General features: G+C 42.6%; 1 protein-coding gene across 1 annotated transcript in view; it reads right to left on the bottom strand.

Moving 5' to 3' along the window:
* The window catches only part of SDHA (succinate dehydrogenase complex flavoprotein subunit A), a 40676-nt gene that overhangs the window by 2401 nt on the left and 16413 nt on the right, over window positions 1–21862 (bottom strand). Inside the window, exons 4-13 of the mRNA XM_080677595.1 lie at window positions 20711–20854; window positions 20073–20237; window positions 18696–18844; window positions 17688–17812; window positions 15580–15748; window positions 14510–14705; window positions 13569–13740; window positions 9285–9403; window positions 1792–1903; window positions 1554–1684 (exon numbers count right to left, since the gene is read on the bottom strand). Coding sequence (XP_080533721.1) covers window positions 1554–1684; window positions 1792–1903; window positions 9285–9403; window positions 13569–13740; window positions 14510–14705; window positions 15580–15748; window positions 17688–17812; window positions 18696–18844; window positions 20073–20237; window positions 20711–20854 — 1482 coding nt within the window. The remainder of the gene's footprint in view (window positions 1–1553; window positions 1685–1791; window positions 1904–9284; window positions 9404–13568; window positions 13741–14509; window positions 14706–15579; window positions 15749–17687; window positions 17813–18695; window positions 18845–20072; window positions 20238–20710; window positions 20855–21862) is intronic.

Below are 21862 nucleotides of genomic sequence, written 5' to 3'. Positions count from 1 at the left end.
TCATCCCAGAACCCCACTTTACTTATTCCATTTCCACCACAGCCCAAGTCCTGACAAAGTCAAGATCCCTGAGGTCAGGCCACACAGCCGGGCAGTGGGTTTCTACAGCAGGGAGGGTCCAGAGTTCAGTTTATGTGCTTTTATGCACTTAAACATTTATCAAAAACTTTTATCTTTTTGCTCTGTACTCGGGGAGATTTTACCTTCTTTCAGCCTTTTTAATTTAAACGTTTCAATCTTAGCAAATTATGTTAAAATTTTCAAAATCTCCTAAAGAGAAGCTATTAACTCGCACATGGTAATGGATAGGCCATACAAGAGCCTCTTCATATAAAACCCCAAAGATCCAAACACTTGTTATTTCTTCGGGTTGGGGCAAGTGTGGGGGTGGGCAGAGGCAAGACCTTTTACCTAAGGGCAAGCAAGCCATAGCACAATGTCTTCCTTCTAAACACATAAGGACAAGACTTGCTCTCCTGGGGTGAGTGGGTTTTATGTGCTGACTAAATGAAATGAAGACTTCATTGCAACAAGAACTGCCAATCCACAGCCTGGAGAAGCTTCCAGTTCTTCCGTACACATGATGAATGTGCTTACCAATCTCTTACTTCACACCAAGTAAGCAGCAAATCTAATCCAGGCCAATCAGTAAAGAATCAAGCAGATTCTCAGTAAATCAAGATCCTCTTGCTGGGCTGATGTGGCTCAGTGGTTTAATGTCAACCCATGAACCAGGAGGTCACAATTTGATTCCTGGTCAGGGCACATACATGGGTTGTGGCTCCATCCCCAGTGGGGGCGTGCAGGAGGCAGCCGATCCATGATTCTCCCGCACCATTGATGTTTCTCTCTCTCTCTCCCTCTCCCTTCCTCTCTGAAATCAATAAAGATGTATTTTTTAAAAAAAGAGGGAGATCCTCTTTACTTAGCCAATCTCCCACTAACCCTTTGTGTAGACCGGTAAGGTTGTCAGCAACCCAAACACTGTCCTAGATAAGAGTCTGTGTGCCTGTCTGGGGGAAACTGCCCACGGCTTGCTGATATTGTTCATCCTTAAATGGCACTTGCCCCAAGCTCCTCTGCCCACTATTTTTTGCTCTCATAAGCTGAGTGCTCTTTTCTGGCAGAATCTGACAAGTGTGCTCTGCAGAAAAACCAGCTTCTTTAAAAATGTTGTGGCCCCAAGACAAAAACCCATAATCACAGGCCCAAAATGATGATTTACTCATCATTTTAAATCACTTAAGGTAGCATTTTCTGGCCACAGTACTCGAGCTGCAGCCTCACTTTCGCCCTAATGAGGAAAATTGCACTCTGCTTAGAGATGCCACAGTTAGTAGCAAGAGATACTGACTCAAAGCAGAAAGAAGTCCTGTGGTACAAATACCTTGGGAACACAGCTATGAAGTTACCAGGAGGGAAGAAAAGCCTGTTTCTCAATTGACTTCTCTCACTTTACTCAAAATGGAGTAAATGTGGAGAAATTGCAGGGTCAGTGAGGGATGCCCATGGGAAGGACATGTGGTGCACATGAGTGTGTCACGAAGGCGCACCTTGTAATCTTCCCGAGCATGAGCGCCACGTGACTCCTTCCGGGCCTCTGCTCCATAAATGGTCTGAAGCGCACAGAGCATCAGGTTCTGCAGCTCCAAGGTCTCCAGCAGGTCTGTGTTCCAGACCATTCCTGGGGACACAAAAGCCACCCATGAGAGAGGGCCAGGATGGGGCTAAATCATCACTGAATGGGAATCCTGCACCCCAACTACGTGCAGGGGCCTGGGAACTGCTCACCTCTGTCAAACGTCTTCAGGTGTTTCAGGTCCCCGTAGAGCTGGCTGATTTTCTCACAGCCCTCCTGTAACACACTGCCCACACGGAACACTGCGGCATGATTCTGCATCGACTGTAACACAAAATATCGTTGGGATATCAAACACAGAGCCATATCAAAAACTGCTAAACCTTGATTTTCCTCTTGTGCATTTCATTTTCTGTAAAATGTTTATGTAAATTAAGTAGAAAAACTAGGAAATGCAGACTGGTTATTACTCTGAATTTTAAAATGAAACTTTGTGAGATACTCTTAGCAACTTTCAAATATACAATACAGTATTATTAACTAGTCACCATGCTGTACACTATATCCCAAGGACTTAAGATTCCACATGAGAGTATACGGTAATTGTCTTTCTCTGACTTACTTCACTTAGCATAATACCCTCCATGTTCACCCATGCTGTTGCACATGGCAAAAGTCCCTTCTTTTTTATGGCTGAATAATATTCCACTGTACCTATGTGCCACATCTTTAAACATTTACCTGTCAATGTTTCCATTATTTGGCAATTGTAAATGGTGCTGCAGTGAACACAAGAGAGCATGTATCTTTTTGAGTTAGTGTTTTTCTTTGGATAAATACCTAGAAGTGGAATTGCGGAACCAATAATTCCATTTTAACTTTTTGAGGAACCTCCATATCTTTCATAGTGGCTGCACCAATTATTTACATTCCTACCAACAGTGCACGAGGATTCCCTTTTCTCCACATTCTTGCCAACACTTACTTCTTTTTGATAACAGTCCTTCTGACAGGTGAGGCAATATCATATTGTGGTTTTGATTTGCATTTCCTTGGTAATTAATGATGTTGAGCATCATTTCATGTACCTGTTGGCCATTTGTATGTCTTTTTTGGAAAAATGTCTATTAAGATCCTCTGCCCAATTTTAAATCAGATTTTTTTTTGCTATTAAGTTGTATGAGTTCTTTATATACTTCATATATTAGTCCATTAGGTATATGATTGCAAATATTTTTTCATTCCATAGATTGTCTTATCAAAATTTTGTTGGTTTTCCCCTTTCCTCTGCAGAAGCTTTTTAGTTTGATGCAGTCCCACTTGTTATTTATACTTTAGCTGCCAGGCCCCAAAAATCATCAACCAGATCAATGTCAAGGAGCTCACTCCTGTTTTCTTTTTTATTTATTTATTTATTTTTTTTTTAAATAAATCTTTATTCAGATTATTACAATTATTTCTCCTTTTTCCCCCCATAGCTCCCCTCCACCCATTTCCCACCCCACCTTCTGCCCTTACCTCCCCCCCACTGTCCTCATCCATAGGTGTATGATTTTTGTCCATTCTCTTCATGAACCCCCCATACTCCTTTCCCCCTGAGAATTATCAGTCCACTCCCTTTCTATGCCCCTGATTCTATTATATTCACCAGATTATTCTGTTCCTCAGGTTTTTAATTCACTTGATTTTTAGGTTCGCTTGTTGATAGATATGTATTTGTTGTTCATAATTTTTATCTTTACTTTTTTCTTCTTCCTCTTCTTTAAGAATACCTTTCAGCATTTCATATAATACTGGTTTGGTGGTGATGAACTCCTTCAGCTTTTTCTTATCTGTGAAGCTCTTTATCTGCCCTTCAATTCTGAATGATAGCTTTGCTGGGTAGAGTAATCTTGGTTGTAGGTTCTTGCTATTCATCACATTGAAAATTTCTTGCCACTCCCGTCTGGCCTGCATAGTTTCTGTTGAGAAGTCAGCTGACAGTCGTATGGGTGCTCCCTTGTAGGTAATTAACTGTTTTTCTCTTGCTGCTTTTAATATTCTCTCTTTGTCTTTTGCTCTTGGCATTTTAATTATGATGTGTCTTGGTGTGGTCCTCTTTGGATTCCTTTTGTTTGGGGTTCTGTGGGCTTCCTGGACTTGTAAGTCTATTTCTTTCACCAGGTGGGGGAAGTTTTCGGTGATTATTTCTTCAAATAGGTTTTCAGTATCTTGCTCTCTCTCTTCTTCTGGCACCCCCATAATTCTGATGTTGGTACGCTTGAAGTTGTCCCAGAGACTTCTTACATTATCTTCAACTTTTTGGATTTTTTTTTTTGCTTTTTGCTTTTTCAGTGGAGTGTTTTTTGCTTCTTTGTATTTCAATTCTTTGACTTGATTCTTGTGTTCCTCTATTCTGTTTCTGGGTCTCTGTATAATATTTTTTATTTCAGTCAGTGTATGTTTAATTTCTAGTTGGTCCTTTTTCATATCTTCAAGGGTCTCGTTATATTTATCGGCCTTTTCTAGGATATTCTTAAAAAGTCTTATAACCGTGGTTTTGAATTCTATATCCAGTCGTTTGTTTTCCTCCATTTCTTTCGTTTGTGATCTGATTCTTTGACCCCGCATTTTCACTGATTCCCTGAGTTGGTAAGGTAGATATTTGTGCTAGGTTTCCAATATGGCCCAGTGGGTCTGCTTCCCCAGTTAACCTGAGGTGGACACTCTTGGTGCACCCCTTTGTGGACTGTGTGTACAGCCTTGTTGTAATTAAGTCTTTATTGTTGTTGGTATCACTGGGAAGAATTGACCTCCGGGCCAGTTGGCTGTAAGGATCAGCTGTGTCTATGCTGGGAGAAGTTCGGTGCTGGAGACAGCCTTATAGGATTAGACTTGCCAAATTGCAATAGCCTCTGTGCTCAGCTTGGATGGGGTGGAGTCTCAGTCTTGGCTTCCTGTCAGCCTTGCCCTTGCGTGCATGTGCGCTTTCAGTCCTCCGCCTTCCCCAGCTCGAGTCTCCGCCTGAGAGTCCAGACTCCCCCCACAAGAGCGTGGGTCCCCAGGGGCTCGCCTGGAACTGGGGTTCACTGCAGTCAGAACTGGGGCTCAGTGCCGTCAGGAGCCTCTGACTCCCTTCCACTAGGGAAAGCCTGTGGCAACCTCCGCAGCCTTTGTGCGCACTGGCCCGCGCGCGCCTTCAGACTTCTGCCTTTCCCAGCTTGAGTCTCCGCCCGAGAGTCCAGACTCCCCCCGTAAGAGCGTGGGTCCCCAGGGGTTCGCCCGGAACTGGGGTTCAGTGCAGTCAGAACTGGGGTTCAGTGCGGTCGGAGGCTTCCTTCCCCCTTCCGCCAGAGAAAGTCAGCCAGGCTCTCAGCCGCCCTTCCTCTCTGCGCGCACAAAGCCCCTTTGCCGTACCTCCAATTCTCTGTGAGCTTTTCTTTTTCCTTCTAGTTGTAGAATTTTCACTCAGCCAGCTTTCCTGTGGTTCTGGATGGTGTCCGTTCTGTCTTTTAGTTGTAGTTTTGAAATTGTTGTGCGAGGCAGCAGTTTAGGTGTTTACCTATGCCGCCATCTTGGTTTCTCCTCCTGTTTTCTTCTAGAAGCTTTATGGTGAAGTCTTACATTCAAGTCTTTAATTCATTTTGAGTTAATTTTTGTGAATGGTATAAGATAGTGGTCCAGTTTCATTCTCTTGCTTGTGGCTGTCCAATTTTCCCAACATCATTTATTGAAGAGACTGTCCTTTCCCCATTGTATATTCTTGGCTCTTTTGCAATAAATTTATTGGCCACACATGCATGGATTTCTGCTCTCTCTATTCCGTTCCACTGACCTATACGTCTGTTTTTATGCCAATAACATACATACTGCTTTGATTACTGTAGCTTTGTGATATAGTTTGAAATCAGAGAGTGCTATGCATCTAGCTTTGTTCTTTCTTCTCATTATGACTGTGGCTATTTGGGATTTTTTGTGGTTCCATACAAATTTTAAGATTAGTTTTAAATAAAAAATGCTATTGGAATTTTGATAGAGATTGTACTGAATATGAAGATTGCTTTGGGCAGTTTGGACAACTTAACATTAATTCTTACTATTCTTAAGCACAGAATCTCTTTCCATTTATTTTTCTTCAATTTTTTAAAAAATATATTTTTATTGAGGGAGAGGGAGAAAGAAACATCAATGATGAGAGAATCATTGATTAGGTGCCTCTGTATGCCTCCTACTGGGGATGGAGCCCACAACGCTGGCATGTGCCTTGGCAGGAACCAAACTGTGACCTCCTGGTTCATGGTTCGATGTCAACCACTGAGCCACACCAGCCAGGCCTTCATTTTCTTTCATCAGTGTGTTATAGTTTTCAGTATACAAGTTTTTCACTTCCTTGGTTACATTTATTCCTATGTATTTTGCTCTTTTTGCTGAAAATGTAAATTAGATTACTTTAATTTCTCTTTCTGATAGCTCATTATCAATACATAGAAAAGCAACAGATTTTTGTATGTTGATTTTGTATCCAGCAACTTGAGTTAATTTATTTATTGGTTCTAGGTTTTTTTTGGTGGACTCTTTAGGGTTTTCTATATACAGTATCATGTCATCTGCAAATAGTGAGTTTTACTTCTCTAATTTAGACATATTTTAGTTCTTTTTCTTGACCTACTGCTCTGGCTAGGACTTCCAATACTATATTGAATAAAACTGGTGAAAGTAGGTGTCCTTGTCTTGTTCATGATCTTAGAGGAAAAGTTCTCAGCCTTTCACCGTTAAGTATGATGTAAGCTATGGGCTTGTCATTTATGGGCTTTACTATGTTGAGATATGTTCTTTCTATACCCACTTTGTTGGGAGTTTTGATCATAAATGGCTGGTAAAATAAAGTTTAGATTAAAGCTTTTAATACATAGTGGCAGAAAGGGACATAGTTCTCTATCCTTGAATACCAGAGGAGACAGCAACTACATGAGGGCTATAGAACACCTTCTCACCCCACTCACGAGGCTTGGTGTTAAATGTTACAAGAGCCAGCAGGCGACCCTTTGGTGATGCAAACTAAGAATTGCTGAGATAATAAGGTTAGCAGTGAATGCTGAGGTGGTAGGTCACAGAGAGGCCTGTGAACCCTTACTGCTTGCTCTGTTGGTTATTCTGTAGAAGCTCCTCATATATTAAATACCTTTAGAGTTTTACAGTTTATGCTCATAAGAAATGTGATATGTAATAAAACTGAAAATTATTTTAGGCATGATGAGAAGCAGAATCTACCTGTTTCCTATCATTTACAGAATGACCTTTCATCACTTGAAAAACCCCTTTATCATATGCTAAATCCCAGCATGTACTGAGAGGCCTATTTCTGGACTTGGTTTTGTTCTACTGACTAGCTGTCTCTTCCTCTACCACTATCAACGTAATGTAGCTTTATAATTTAACTAGAGGCCCAGTGCACAAAATTCGTGCACTCGGGGGGGGGGGGTCCACCTCAGCCCGGACTGTACCCTCTCGCAGTCTGGGATCCCGCTGCAGAAGCAGGAGAGGCTCCCACCACCGCTGCTGTGCTAGCCAGCATGAGCCTGGCTTCTGGCTGAGCGGCGCTCCCCCTGTGGGAGCACACTGACCACCAGGGGACAGCTCCTGCATTGAGCATCTGCCCCCCCCCCCACGGTGGTCAGTGCGTGTCATAGCGACCGGTTGTTCTGCTGTTCGATCTATTTGCATATTAGCCTTTTATTATATAGGATTCCATTTAATAGGCATCCCACCTACTTCCTTAGAATGATGCATCACTATAAGATTATAATGTACACCATCAATGTCATGGTTCTTCAGGAAGAGCAAATGGAAAAAAACTGTCTTAGAAACTAGTAAATATTAGTTACTAGATTCTTTATGTTCTCAGTAGTCCTATTTTTTCACACCCCGTTTACATAGGGTAAAAATGTTAGGTTTAGCCCTATCTGGTTTGGCTCAGTGGATAGAGCATCGGCCTGCGGACTGAAGGGTCCCAGGTTTGATTCCCAGTCAGGGCACATGCCTGGGCTGCAGGCAATCCCCAGTAGGGGATGTGCAGGAGACAGCCAATCAATGATTCTCATCTTTGATGTTTCTCTCTCTTTCCCTCTCTGAAATCAATAAAAATGTATATTTTAAAAAATTAAAAATAAAGGTTAGGTTTATTCAAGGTATTTTAAACTCTTTTGGCTGTACTGTGAATAAGATACTAACGTTTGATTATTGCTGGCATCTTGGAAAACTACTGATTTTTGTAAACAAATCTTGTATCCAGACACATTATTTCATTCTTGCATTGTTTTTATTAGTTTTTCAGTTTATTCTCTTGGAATTCTTAGGTAATCATCTCTCTTCAATGCTTACCTAATTTCCTTTTTGTTTCTTATTGTATAAGCTGGAATCAGCAAAAAATTATTCCCTGCCCCCCCATCCCCCACTCAAATGTAAATTCCACCAGGGCTGGAATTTTTGAGTTTTGTTCAATGCCAACTCTGGCAACTAGAACACTGCCTGGCTCACAGTAGATACCAGTACATGCCTTCTTTGGTGGGAGGAGTGCTTCCTATTTCAAAGTCTCTCATGGATTTGCCATTTCCATTACCATATAACACAATGGCACATCTGTCCTAGCTGGCCCTCTATCCCTGATATCAGCACCCTACAAAAGTCCTGCAGAGGATCACTTGACTGGTTTTCCAAAAACATACTTCTGTTCCTCACTCATGCTATTTTCCTTACCAGCCCATGAAACCTTCTTGAAGCCCAGTTTCACCTGAAGATGGAAGCTCCATGGTTGTATGCAAGTCTTTTTCTTTTGGTGGTATCTGTGTGTATGTGCCACTGGACCCTTTCCAGAATATGACTAAAGTAAGGGCTTCTTTTCAGAAAATATCTCCAACAGAAATTCTTGCAAATAATTTCAAGTGGACAGAGAGTTCATTCATAGACCAAGAATCCCTGTACTAGAAGAATTAGATCAACAAAAATGTTATTTTTTATTGATCTAAATCTGTTATCCAATACAGTAACCACTAACCACATGTACCTACTTACATTAAGTTAAAATTAGATAAATTTAAAATTTAGTTCCTCAGTCAGAATGGCTATATTTCATATGCTCTATAGTCACATGTAGTTAAAGATAGAGAATGTTTCCACCCTCACAGAATGTTCCACCAGACATGCTGATCTAGAAGGTAAATACTCTGACAGTAATCAGTGCACAGATTACAGTTTCCACCTTCAATCTGTGCACACCTCTTCCTATTTTATTTACAGCCATCAGTGGTCCAGTATAAAGACAGTTGCCAGGTGTGATGATGAGATTAATTTATCAGCAATGAGATATGGTGGGCTTTCAGGAAGCCTGCTAAAAGGAAGCTTCCAGCTGTGAACTGAGCTTGGACCTTCCACTGTCCCTCCTCCTTCAGGCTGTGACGTATACAGGATGGCCAGAGATGATGTGAGGAAGGAAGCCCACACGCAAGCATCCTGGAGCATACAAGAGAAGGCTGAGTCCCTGATGCTGCAGTCGCTATTACTGCCCTTAGCATTCTATGGAGAAAGACATACACTTCTCTTATTTGATCTCTTTTGTACTTCTACTTGGTACAGCAAAAAATATGTCCTTCTGCTACTTACCCCAAACCCCAGTGCAGGGCTATCAATGTGACTGGTCTGCTTACTCAGAGTGTGTGCAGGTTCTTACCTTCTGCATGTTGAGTCGTAGTTCCGATGTTCTTATGCTTCCATCAGCAAATCTCAACTTGTCAAGATTCATGACAGATTCTTCCCCAGCATTTGCTTTAATAGGGGGAACTTTATCTCCTAAAGAATAAAAAGGCTAGAATTTAACTTCTGAAAAAACAGACGAATTTAATGACACCAAATGTGTATTTTTTTAACCTTTTAGGGAGTTTGGAAAATGCACCCGAAACTCTAACTGGACCACCCTATACCCAAGGAACCATCTGTTGACTTGGGGTTAAAAAGTAAACATAAAAATAAAATGCCTGGCAAAGAGTAGGTGTCCAATAAGTAATTTTTGAAAGAATAAAAGATGGAGAAACCAAGATGGCGGCATAGGTAAACACCTAAACTGCTGCCTCGCACAACAATTTCAAAAGTACAACTAAAAGACAAAACGGACACCATCCAGAACCACAGGAAAGCTGGCTGAGTGGAAATACTACAACTAGAAGGAAAGAGGAAAGCACACTGAGACTCAGAGGAGCTGCAAAAGGCTGAGGTACGGAGATGCACGCGCGGAGAGGACAGGCAGCTGAGTGCACGGGCAGCTGAGTGTGCGGCTGGCTTTCTAAAGCGGGAGGGAGACGGAAGCTCCCAACTGCACTGAACTCCAGTCCCGGGTGAGACTCTGGGAAACCCAATTCATTCGGGGGTAATCTGGACTGTCAGAAAAAGAGAAAGCACACTGAGACTCAGGAGCTGCGGAAGGCAGAGGTCCGGAGGCACGCACATGCAGAGAGGACTGAATGCTGAATGCACGGGCAGCTGAGTGCACGGCTGGTTTTCTCAAGCGGGAGGGAGACGGAAGCTCCTGACTGCGCTGAACTCCAGTTCCGGGCGAGTTTCTGGGAACCCAGACTCATTCGGGGAGAAACTGGACTGTCTGGCAGCGGGCAAAACTGGAGGGCGGCTTTCTCTCAGAGGTGCTTATAGCGATTACCGAGGGACACTGAGAACCAGAGGCCTCATAGGGCAGGGCTGATGGGAAGCCAAGGCTGTCGGCTCCGCCCTGAAACTCCGCCCCATCCAAGCTGAGCACAGAGGCTTTTGCAATTTTGCAAGTCTTGTCTCATAAGGGTGTCTCCAGCAAATAAGTTCTTCCAGTGTAGACACAGCTGACCCTCACAGTCAATTGGCCTGGAGGTCAATTCCTCCCAGTGATACCAACAACAATCAAGACTTAACTACAACAAGGCTGTACACACAGTCCATAAAGGGGTGCACTACGAGTATCCACCTCAGGTAACTGGGGAGGCTGAGCCACTGTGCCCTATAGGACACCTACCACACAAAGCTACTCCACCAACTCAGGGAAGCAGCAAAAATGCGGAGACAAAAAACAGATCACAAATGAAAGGAATGGAGGAAAGAAAACGACTGGATATAGAGTTCAAAACCACGGTTATAAGGTTTTACAAGAATTTCCTAGAAAAGGCCGATAAATTTAGCGATACCCTTGAGGATATGAAAAAGGACCAACTAGAAATTAAACATACACTGACTGAAATAAAAAATATTATACAGAGACCCAACAGCAGACTAGAGGACCGCAAGAATCAAGTCAAAGATTTGAAATACAAAGAAGCAAAAAACACTCAACCGGAAAAGCAAAAAGAAAAAAAGAATCCAAAAATTTGAAGATAGTGTAAGGAGCCTCTGGAACAACCTCAAGCGTACCAACATCCGAATTATGGGGGTGCTAGAAGAAGAGAGAGAGCAAGATACTGAAAACCTATTTGAAGAAATAATGACCGAAAACTTTCCCCACCTGGTGAAAGAAATAGACTTACAACTCCAGGAAGCGCAGAGAACCCCAAACAAAAGGAATCCAAAGAGGACCACACCAAGACACATCATAATTAAAATGCCAAGAGCAAAAGACAAAGAGAGAATATTAAAAGCAGCAAGACAAAAACAGTTAACTACCTACAAGGGAGCACCCATAGGATTGTCAGCTGATTTCTCAACAGAAACTATGCAGGCCAGACAGGAATGGCAAGAAATATTCAAAGTGATGAATAGCAAGAACCTACAACCAAGATTACTCTACCCAGCAAAGCTATCATTCAGAATTGAAGGGCAGATAAAGAGCTTCACAGATAAGAAAAAGCTAAAGGAGTTCATCACCACCAAACCAGTATTGTATGAAATGCTGAAAGGTATTCTTTAAGAAGAGGAAGAAGAAGAAAAAGGTAAAGATAAAAATTATGAACAACAAATACATGTCTATCAACAAGTGAATCTAAAAATCAAGTGAATAAAAAATCTGATGAACAGAATAAACTGGTGAATATAATAGAATCAGGGGCATAGAAAGGAAGTGGACTGACAATTCTCGGGGGGAAAGGGGTGTGTTGGGTGCGGGAAGAGACTGGACAAAAAGTGTACACCTATGGATGAGGACAGTGGCGGGGAGGTAAGGGCAGAGGGTGGGGTGGGAACCGGGTGGAGGGGAGCTATGGGGGGGAAAAAAGAGGAACAATTGTAATAATCTGAACAATAAAGATTTAGTAAATTAAAAAAAAAAGAAGAAAGAATAAAAGATAAAACCATTATTCTCTGTTATGGGGAAAATGGCACCCTTCGGAATGGCGGTTCTCCACAAATCTGCCAACCCTCCTTCCAATAGGCCTGGCCAGCTGTTTACATCTCCTGCTGATCCTGACCCTTGTACCCACGTACCTAACCTACATCTCAAGGTCTGCCCTTCTCAACTTTCTGGGAAGATAATGTTTTGAGGAGTTTTAAGGCTTTTTTGGATGACGTTTTCTTTAGCATGTAATACACACAGGAGGTATGAAATGCAGGGGACAAAGGTCTGTAAATAAAGCAGGGTACTGGCCTCTCCGATCTGCCTGAGCTCTTCTAGGCAGGCTGCTGTTCTGGTTTGCTTTTGTTTATATTTTAAAAAATTATCATTTAGTAAAATTGACTTTTTTTTCTTCAGGGGCATAGTTCTACACATTTTAATAAACATACAGACTCCTGTAACCACCATAATCAGGATACAGAATAGGGTTTAAACACTTTAATTTTTAAAATATTTTGAGGGAAGTAGTGGTGCAAACATTTTCTCCTTTCCTTTTTGCACTTTAAAAAAGCAAAGTATAATTAAAGTACAATACCTGTTTTTGTGTAGAGTTTTTTAAGTTTGGACAAGAGTTACACAGCCTTACCCACAAGCAGGATATAGTCCCTGGCAACCACTTTTCAGAATGTCATATTTATAGAATCATACAAATGTCGTCTTTTGAGTCTAGATCATAGAGCCTAACACATTTGAGATTCATCTATATTGCTGAATGTATGGGTAGTTTGTTCACCTTCTTATTGCTGAGTTTAAAAACATTTTTTGAAGTGTGCATTGATCCTCCATATATAAAAGTATAAGGTATTCTTATAAAACTTCCTTTTTGTTTTTCATTTTCAAAGAGTGAGCCTCAAATTTTCTGCTCTGCTTTTGAAGATTTGGTATCAGGTTCTCTGCCAGGGAAATGAGCACTAGGTCTGGGTCAGACCAGGTGGGTTAATTCCTGCCTTTGACACAATGACTGGAGGCAAGGCCCCACTTCTGCATTTCAGCCTGGAGTTGTGGTGGTCAGAGCATGGAAGTGTGTCTGTGAAGACGGACCCTTGGGAAGGTCAGAGCAAGAGTAAACTGTCCTGTTCTTAGTGGTACGTAGTATTTTTTCCTCTGCAAATATTTAAAAGTACCACATGAAGAAAATCATTGCTTAAAACACATTCTATCACTGAAGTGCAGCCACGACCCCATCCTTTGTTTTGTTTGCACTCAGTCAGCCCTTTCTCCTTTAGGAGATCATACTTTGTTTTTAGAATGGCCTAAATTACTTTTCCATAAGTACCAAAAAATTATATATTCATTTATGTCTATGATTTAAAATATTTCATTGCAAGTAAGTGATTTATACCAGGCAAGTAATATGTGATAAATTTCCCTCAAATTAACAATTCCTAATAGAGATTTTTCTAAGCAGAACATAGTAACTGCAAAAAAAAGTTTTGACCAAACATGTTACTCTCATAACTGTTAAGCCCCCCACCCAGCCTAAGTCCAGTCTTCAGTCTGCCACCATGTAAACCTCTCAATTTGTTTCCTCACTTCCAGGGAGAAAACCAGACCACCGCTATATGACCACTAAGCAAATCTTCAGTTACAGAACTTGACTTTGTAACCTTTTGCCCCTGAAACAAACTGGATAGCTACTTGAAGAAAACATACCGGGTCTGCAGGACTCTGCAATACTCAAGGCACATGCCCGGCCAAAGACGACCAGGTCCAAGAGTGAGTTTGCCCCAAGACGGTTGGCACCATGCACCGAGGCGCAGGCGGCCTCCCCACAAGCGTACAGGCCAGGCACAACCTGGTCCTGGCCGTTCACATGCCTCAGAACCTTCGGGAAAGAGGAACAGATGTAAGAGCACAGTCTGCATAGGCCCTTCCCCACAAGGAGCAGCTGCGCTATAAGTCAGAGCAAGGCAGGATCTTCTCTCGTCTGCAGGGAACCTCCTGTACCAACCCAGCCTCCTCCCTCTGCCTCTGGATACTAGGTTACCCTGTGCTGAGGCCAAAGGACCCCAAACAACAGCACCTGTAATTTCAATCCCACATTAATTCTCATCAGAAACCTCACCCACCACCTGATTTGACTTCCTGTATTCCCACTCTCTGATTTGGGTTCAGATAAAGGGAACATGGCAGGGTATGGGAACATTAAACTACGAGGTAGAAGATTGAGTTGTAATTCAGTCTTCCAACTTATAACTCATCTATGAAGTGAGAACAGAATTCCTATCCACCTCACGTGAGAAGGGACTAAAAGCAACTCATTGAAAAGCTCTTTGTGAACTGCAAACCACCCAAACATATACATTATAAAGAACACACAATTTATAAGGTCACTGTAAAAATAACGAGATCATCTAGGAAAAAACTGCAAATGATGTGTACAACTATTTACTAAGAAGGGATTAAAAAATTATTAAGAATTGTTATTAAGGAGTGAATGCAGTATTGCTCTCCAGTAACAATCTAAAGGAAGTGCAGCCTATGAAACAACAGGTACTTTTTTGAGAAAGACATCCGCCTTTTCCTCTAAGATCTACAGGAACAACTGCAAGGTGGGCCCACTGTCCCCATCCTCCTTCCAGCTGTATAGTCACCTGTCCCTTGAAGTTGGTGGGAATGCCACCCATGTTATAGTGCACGGTGGGAAGGACAGGGATCGGCTCCTTGGTGACGTCCACACCCGCAAAGATCATGGCCGTCTCTGAAATGCCAGGCAGGCGCATGGCGAGCTGCTCCGGGGGCAGGTGGTGCAACTGCAGGTAGACGTGATCTTTCTCAGGGCCACAGCCTCTGGTAAAAAAGAACAGTATAACATAAGACAAAGAACAAGGGATTATAGAAAACGTGAGATTACAAAATAATCGAAGCACATGAGGCTTCTCATTTTTTGATATGGAATAAAACCCATTCATTTCTCCTTTTCTAAGCACCCACTATGGGCCAGGGTGGACTCCATACACTGGACACAGCCATGAACAACATACAGACACATATCCTGGCCTCACAGGGCTCACAGTTCGCTATGCTTTTGTTGGTAAGTGCATCAGAAGGCCCTTTTATGCCAAATACTCCCAAGTAACATTTGACTTCTCATTTTTTAATGAAAAAAGTAAAACCTCCAAAGGTCATACCAGCAGATACTTGATATGTCATCACATAAGGCAAAGTGTCAGGCACTGAAGGGCCTAAAGCTGCCTTGTTAAAGAAATAGCCCACACACCTTGAAGGTCCCCAAACAAGGGTTAAAACACAATACAACACCAAAGGCTCCCACACTATTTTCAGGTTGGGGGTGTCATGTTTCACTTCTCCAACACTGACTGTCTCTATCACATACTCACACTTTTACACACAAATTATGTTCCAAAGATTTTTAAAAAAAACATCCTTGGGTAAGAATTTTTAAAAAAACAAAAACAAAAAAACTGGCTAAACTTCTCAAAATATAACTCTCCAGAGATACGTAAGCTAACAGACAACAGTCAGAAATAGCAGAGGCAAAAGCCTGCCTGCCTAAGCAGAGGTAGGGGTGGGTGCTGCAATTCACACAGAAGCCATACCAGCCCACGTTAAAATGTAGGCGTGAACAACAGCCCCCAAAGAGAAAGGAGGCTCTGTGTGCCTGCATATGCACTCAGGCACATTTGGAGACAATCACACAGACCTTCCTTCACGGATTTCCAGAGTCATGGACCGGGACACGACATCTCTGGAGGCCAGGTCCTTTGCCACCGGGGCATATCGCTCCATGAACCTCTCGCCTTGACTGTTAATGAGAATGCCTCCCTCTCCACGGCATCCTTCTGTGATGAGACAACCAGCACCATATATGCCTGCAAAGAACCCAATTAATTGAATATTTATAACCTGTCAATGCTAGACCTATCCAAGTATTTTCTAAAAGATATCTAGGGGGAGAGGGAAGCAAAGGGCATGTAAAGGACATTAAAGTCAACAGAGTAAGACAGAAGAAACGTTAAGGAATAGTAAGTGCAAAGTTTTTCAATAACAAAAGGCACTGATAAAACTGCAGTGAGGGGGAAAGACAGCTGCAGTGGACAATGATACAGCCCTGCTGAGTACTCTAATTTTAACCTTTCAACATAGCTAAGTATATGTTAAATATCTCAGCTTTTAATTTTTTTTTAAATATATTTTATTGATTTTTTACAGAGAGGAAGGAAGAGTGATAGTCAGAAACATCGATGAGAGAGAAACATCGACCAGCTGCCTCCTGCACACCTCCCACTGGGGATGTGCCCGCAACCAAGTTACATGCCCTTGACCGGAATCGAACCTGGGACCTCTCAGTCCGCAGGCTGACGCTCTATCCACTGAGCCAAACCGGTTTTGGCTCAGCTTTTAATTTTTGAACATCCTTTTACACACTGAAATTGTGGTGACTAGTTGAGGTAAAAAAAATAGCTTGGAACATTTGTATCTAAAGTAACCAAATACCAGCAATAGTAATAATTACATAGTTAATACTTATACTGTACTTGCTACGTACAATTCTAAGTTTCCCAATGACTCCAGGTAATATTATCCCCATTTTCAGAAAAGTACAATTAAAGCTCAGTAAGTTGCCCAACATCCAACTGGGAAGGACAGAGGTCAAAGTCATGCCTGGCAACACAAAGGTCTGCGCCCTTCACCTCAACTCGGTCCCTCGATGTAATGAAAATGAAAAATGCCACACCATGCTTGTTTTAACAAAGGAGATAGATACATAATGTTATTTTACAGCTAACACTTTCATTCGTACACCAAGAGTTATCTTGCTTTTAAAAGAATGCAAATTCCTGCGTGTTCCTAGTTTCAATGGCATTTTTTCCAGTGGTTTATATCTCACACATTTAAAAGGAAGCATGAGAAATAGAGCTTTCAATAAATCACAGGGAATTCAGAACTCTGATTTAATTAAAATTAGTAATTATAAAGCCACCTAATACATTTTTTATTTTTAATCCCTTTCAGGGATCAGAAAGAACATACTGACAGAGCAAAGAGAAAACACAAGTCTAGCTCTTAGCATGGTGGCCACTGCCACCATATGTGAAGTCTCCTCTGTTGACAGGTCAGAAAAAACAACTCAGGAAGAAAAGGTCAGGATGAGTTCATCTCCCAAAACAGAGATTCTCAGATTCATTTATGGATAGCATTTCCCTAACTCTCTCAAACCTGCAACCCCAGCCGAGACCACCCCCCTTCTGAATCCCACACCTGTACTGTCTGATGACCCAAGATGAGTTCATCTCCACCATGACTGGCACCCTCACTCATTAGCACCTCATGGAGCCCTACATGTCAGAGCTGCATCCTGAGGGCACTCTGTTACTATGGCAGCCTGATGTTCTCCCTACAAAATGAAATCTGCCCATGCCACTTTTCTAGTCACATGTTCTTCCCCTCACTTTCAGGATATTCACTCAGTAAATACTGACTGAGGTCCTACCAGGTGCCAGGCACTGAGAACACAGCAGTAAATGAAACATCTGTCCCTACCTCCCAGAGCTGACAACCCAGTGGGTAAGGGACACTGAACAATTGCTGCTTTACAAGTGGGATAAGTACACATGGGCTAGGTGCAGTTAAGACAGGACCTCCACTACCTTGGGGGAGCAGGGAAAGTCTCCTGAGGAAATGACAAGTTAGAACCCGAGAGATGAGAAAGCGGGCAAGTTTGTATAGGAACTGCAGGAAGCATTCCATGAGTACTGAGTGCTTAAAAGACACAAAAGCCTCAGTTCCACGCAAGTAGCCCCATCCTACCTGTGGGGTGGAACTGAACAAACTCCAAGTCCTGGCAGGGAAGGCCTGCCCTGGTGACCATGGCAGTGCCATCTCCGGTGCTGGTGTGGGCAGATGTGCAGCTAAAGTAGGTGCGCCCATAGCCTCTGGAAAAGATAAGCCAGCAGAGAGAGAGAGTGGTGACTGCACACAGCGCCCCATCGGAATCTCCCTTCTCTAATAGCCCTCATGGACAGCAGCCCACCCACCACCACAGGTGCCCTCTGCACACACTACCTGGGCAACTGGGAGGGAAGCCTGGGACAGAGAAGGTACTCTCAATTCAGTACTTTTGTGCTGTTTGAGCAATTCCTCTTATGATAAGCATATATCACTTTTATAATGAAATTTTTAAATGTTTATGGATTCACCTTTTTAAAGTTAAGAGACGGATGATATAAAATGGAATCTACGTATTTTCATCAAATAAACAAACAACATTTATCTACCTGAGAAATCAGTATAAAACAGTATCCACTGGCCTGGCCAGCATGCCTCGGTGGCTGAGCGTTGACCTATAAACAACGAGGTCACGGTTCCGTTGCCGATCAGGGCACATGCCCGGGTTGCAGGAGGCAGCTGATCAATGATTCTCTCTCATCATTGATGTTTTTCTATCTCTCCCTCCCTCTCCCTTCCTCTCTGAAATACGTAAAAATATATTTTAAAAAACATTCCAGTATCCATTAAAGCAAAAGAGATGTTATTTCAGAAAGTGTCATGTGACTCTCTAGGCCTCAGTTTCCTTAAGGGTCCTCTCCACTGCAAACTGATAAGACACTTTCTTGTCTACCTCAGAAGCGGATGATATTGTTGCCCTCTTGAGACAGGAGGAACTGAGGCTGGCAAAGGTGATTACTCTCAAAGGCTAAGTGATGGCCTGTGTCTGAACCACATGTCCAAAATGCCTCTACTTTTATTAGGATAAAGGACCTCTGAAACTCAACTTCCCTACAGAGAAATTAAATACAATAAAAATTAGATTCCTACCCAGTAGCTATAACAGTGTTCTTTGCTCTGATGCGGTGGATGTACCCGTCTTCTATGCACAATGCAATAACACCACGACATTCCCCATTTTCCATCAGGAGATCCAAGGCAAAATACTCTACAAAATAGCTGGTATCATATCGCAAAGACTAAGAAACAAAAACAAAAAAAAGCCCACATTTAGGGTGTTAAATCAACATATAAGGCAATGCTGTTTATGTGAACTGGTTAAAACCTTGACGTGGAATATGTAACAAAAAGATCAGGTAAACCCTGGGAGAGTACCAGGCTGGAAACAAGTCACAGATGCCAACTCACATCAACACAGTGCTGATACTACTGTGAAACACAGAAGGGGTTCTACTCCTGGCTGTATAAACAAAACATAAAAAGGTGCACACACTTCAGTGCACGCAAGGAGACTGACTCCAGAAGCGACTGGTAATGTGCTCACACATCCCTTATTTGTACACATCCAACAGGCATTATAGGCTCTCTGGCACCATACGCAGCTTGGCACTAGAGCTGGGGCACAGACCACAGGGTCTCGACTTAGGCTGGGCTGAATTATATGGGATCTGCTGGCCCTATGCAGCCATTTAGTCTAAATAAAACAAAACTTTCAGCTCCTCAGCACATCAGCCACATTTGTGATGGTCACATGTGGTGGGAAGCTGCTGGATTGGAGAGCCCAGATAAGCATATTTCTATGGCAGCAGAAGGGTCCACTGAACAACGGTGGCCCAGGCCCTGGATCTGACAGTCCTCTCGGCTAATGGAAGGGTCTCTCATGAAACTGTTAGCTCCCCACGTGACACACAATTCCATGGGATGAGCAGATCCTGTTACATATTTGTCAACACACTTGGCCAGAAAAGCCACTGGTATTCTAACACTTGCAAATCAATGGCCTGTCCCATTTATAACAAGAGTTCAGAATACTGATTATTCTGAATCAACATTATTCAGAGTATTGATTACTGGGCCATGCCGAGGTTGATCCTGATTATCCAGTGACTACTAGCCCTCAAGTCTTAGTCCAGTTTTAACAGTTAAGTATTAAATCAATCAGTTCATGAACTCAGAGTTGGTCAAAGGGCCTTAAAATACATGCTCTGCTCTTATACTTTTAGTGTGACAGATTACAAGTTCAAACCTGGTATGTAATGATTATCAATTTAGTTTTCTAAAATAGATACTTTTCAATTAACAATTACTACACATGGCCTACCGTTATTCTGCTGTTTTTATGACACTCCTTAGGCTGACATTTTGATACTCTGACACATCCCCAGGTGGCCTGTCTTCGGCTCATCACCACATGCTTGGCCAGAGTGGACCATGTCCCATCACCCCGGGCACCCAGGGCGGCCTCACCCTTCCATACAACGTGTGCAGCAGTGAGTGGCCAGTGCGGTCAGCGACACAGCAGCACCGATGGGCTTGTCCGCCTTTCCCAAACTTGAGGCTCTGTCCCCCAAAGGCCCGCTGGTAGATCTTCCCATCCTTGGTTCTGCTAAATGGCATGCCATAATTCTCTAGCTGTGAAACAAAAACAAATACCTATTACTTTAGAGCAGTGGTTCTCAACCATTCTAATGTTGTAGAGCCTAAGACCATCGGGAAACACAGATATTTACATTACGATTCATAACAGTAGCAAAATTACAGTTATGAAGTAGCAACAAAAATAATTTTATGGTTGGGGGTCACCACAACATGAGGAACTATATTAAAGGGTTGTGGCATTAGAAAGGTTGAGAACCACTACTTTAGAGGAATCAAGGCACTCATGGCTAATTTATTCTGAGAAACTTCAACCTAAATCTGCAAACCCAACACTAATATATTCTATGAAAAGGTCAACACTTCAGAAAAGATAAAAATTTCCTTATTAAATTAATTGAATGGTTAATAGCAGAAAATATTTCCCTTGTTACATTGGCTCGACACCATCCTTTTCTGCTGACCACACCTGCCTCAATCCCATCAGAAACAGACTGTGAGGACCTTACCTCAATCACAGAGGCGGGGGCCTGCTCTGTCATGTAGTGGATGGCATCCTGGTCTCCCAGCCAGTCAGAGCCCTTCACGGTGTCATAGAAGTGCCACCTCCAGTTATCCTCCTCCATGTTTCCCAGAGCAGCATTGATCCCTCCCTGGAAACACAAAGCAACTTTATGAGCTACAACTGGGAGCCCCATGGCACCTTCCAGGCTCATCTCTCCCTGGCCCCTCCCCGGGAACCGGATTTGGAGGAAGCTGAGTACTTATGAGGCAACTATCCGTGAATGACCTGACTACAGACCAATTCCAGGACCTTCCTTAGCAGAGGGAGGTAGCACTGCATGACAAATTCCAAATCACACCTCCTCCCCTTAACAAGCTAATGACATGGGCCAAGTTACTGCATCCCTCGGCCTCAGTCTCATGAATGGGACATGAAGCTAAACTCCTCGAAGAGTTATCTGGAGAACTAAGTGAGAGGTTACATGTGCAACCCTTCTTACTAAACCTGGCACATAAAAGGTACTCAACAAATCTGGATAATTTTATGACAAAATGTTTCTAATAGTAATCTGTGGACATGTGTTAAAGATGAGAAGCACTTACTGCCAAGTAATACACTCCAAATTTAAGAGTCACACTCCCCACATCCTCTTCCATTTGCTGTGCATGATCACCCCATCCTGCCTGCACCCCTCAGAGGCACAGAAAACGTAGCACAGGGACAAATGTTAAGGCTCGCTCTTACCCCCACAACTTAAAATTAGATTCCTCCTCTTTAGATAATCTTTTTTTCACAAGTAAAGGCACACTTCCTAACTTACCTCTCTTTTTTCCAATTGTTATTCAATCACAACTTTTGAATCAAGCACACCCACATTGGAATTCCTTCCCCACTTAGTGCTGCTGTGCCCCAGCTTCCCAAATCATGTGTTAGGACAAAATGATTCACTGGCAGACAGTGAGGAACCTTGTTACTTCCTCCCTCCCTTCTCCAACCCCTCCAACTGTAAACTCAAACGCAATCCTGATAAAATATGTTAAGTATTAGAGTAGTGCCAGATACAGAAAGCTGGTTTAAAATAACACAAAAATACTTGGCCCAGTGCATGCGTAAGTGCTATTTATTTTATTGCTCCTCTTAGTAAGAATCAGGGCCA

Source organism: Plecotus auritus (assembly GCF_963455305.1).
Source record: "Plecotus auritus genome assembly, chromosome: 7".
Taxonomy (NCBI): domain Eukaryota; kingdom Metazoa; phylum Chordata; class Mammalia; order Chiroptera; family Vespertilionidae; genus Plecotus; species Plecotus auritus.
This window is presented reverse-complemented; position numbering and strand designations above follow the sequence as displayed.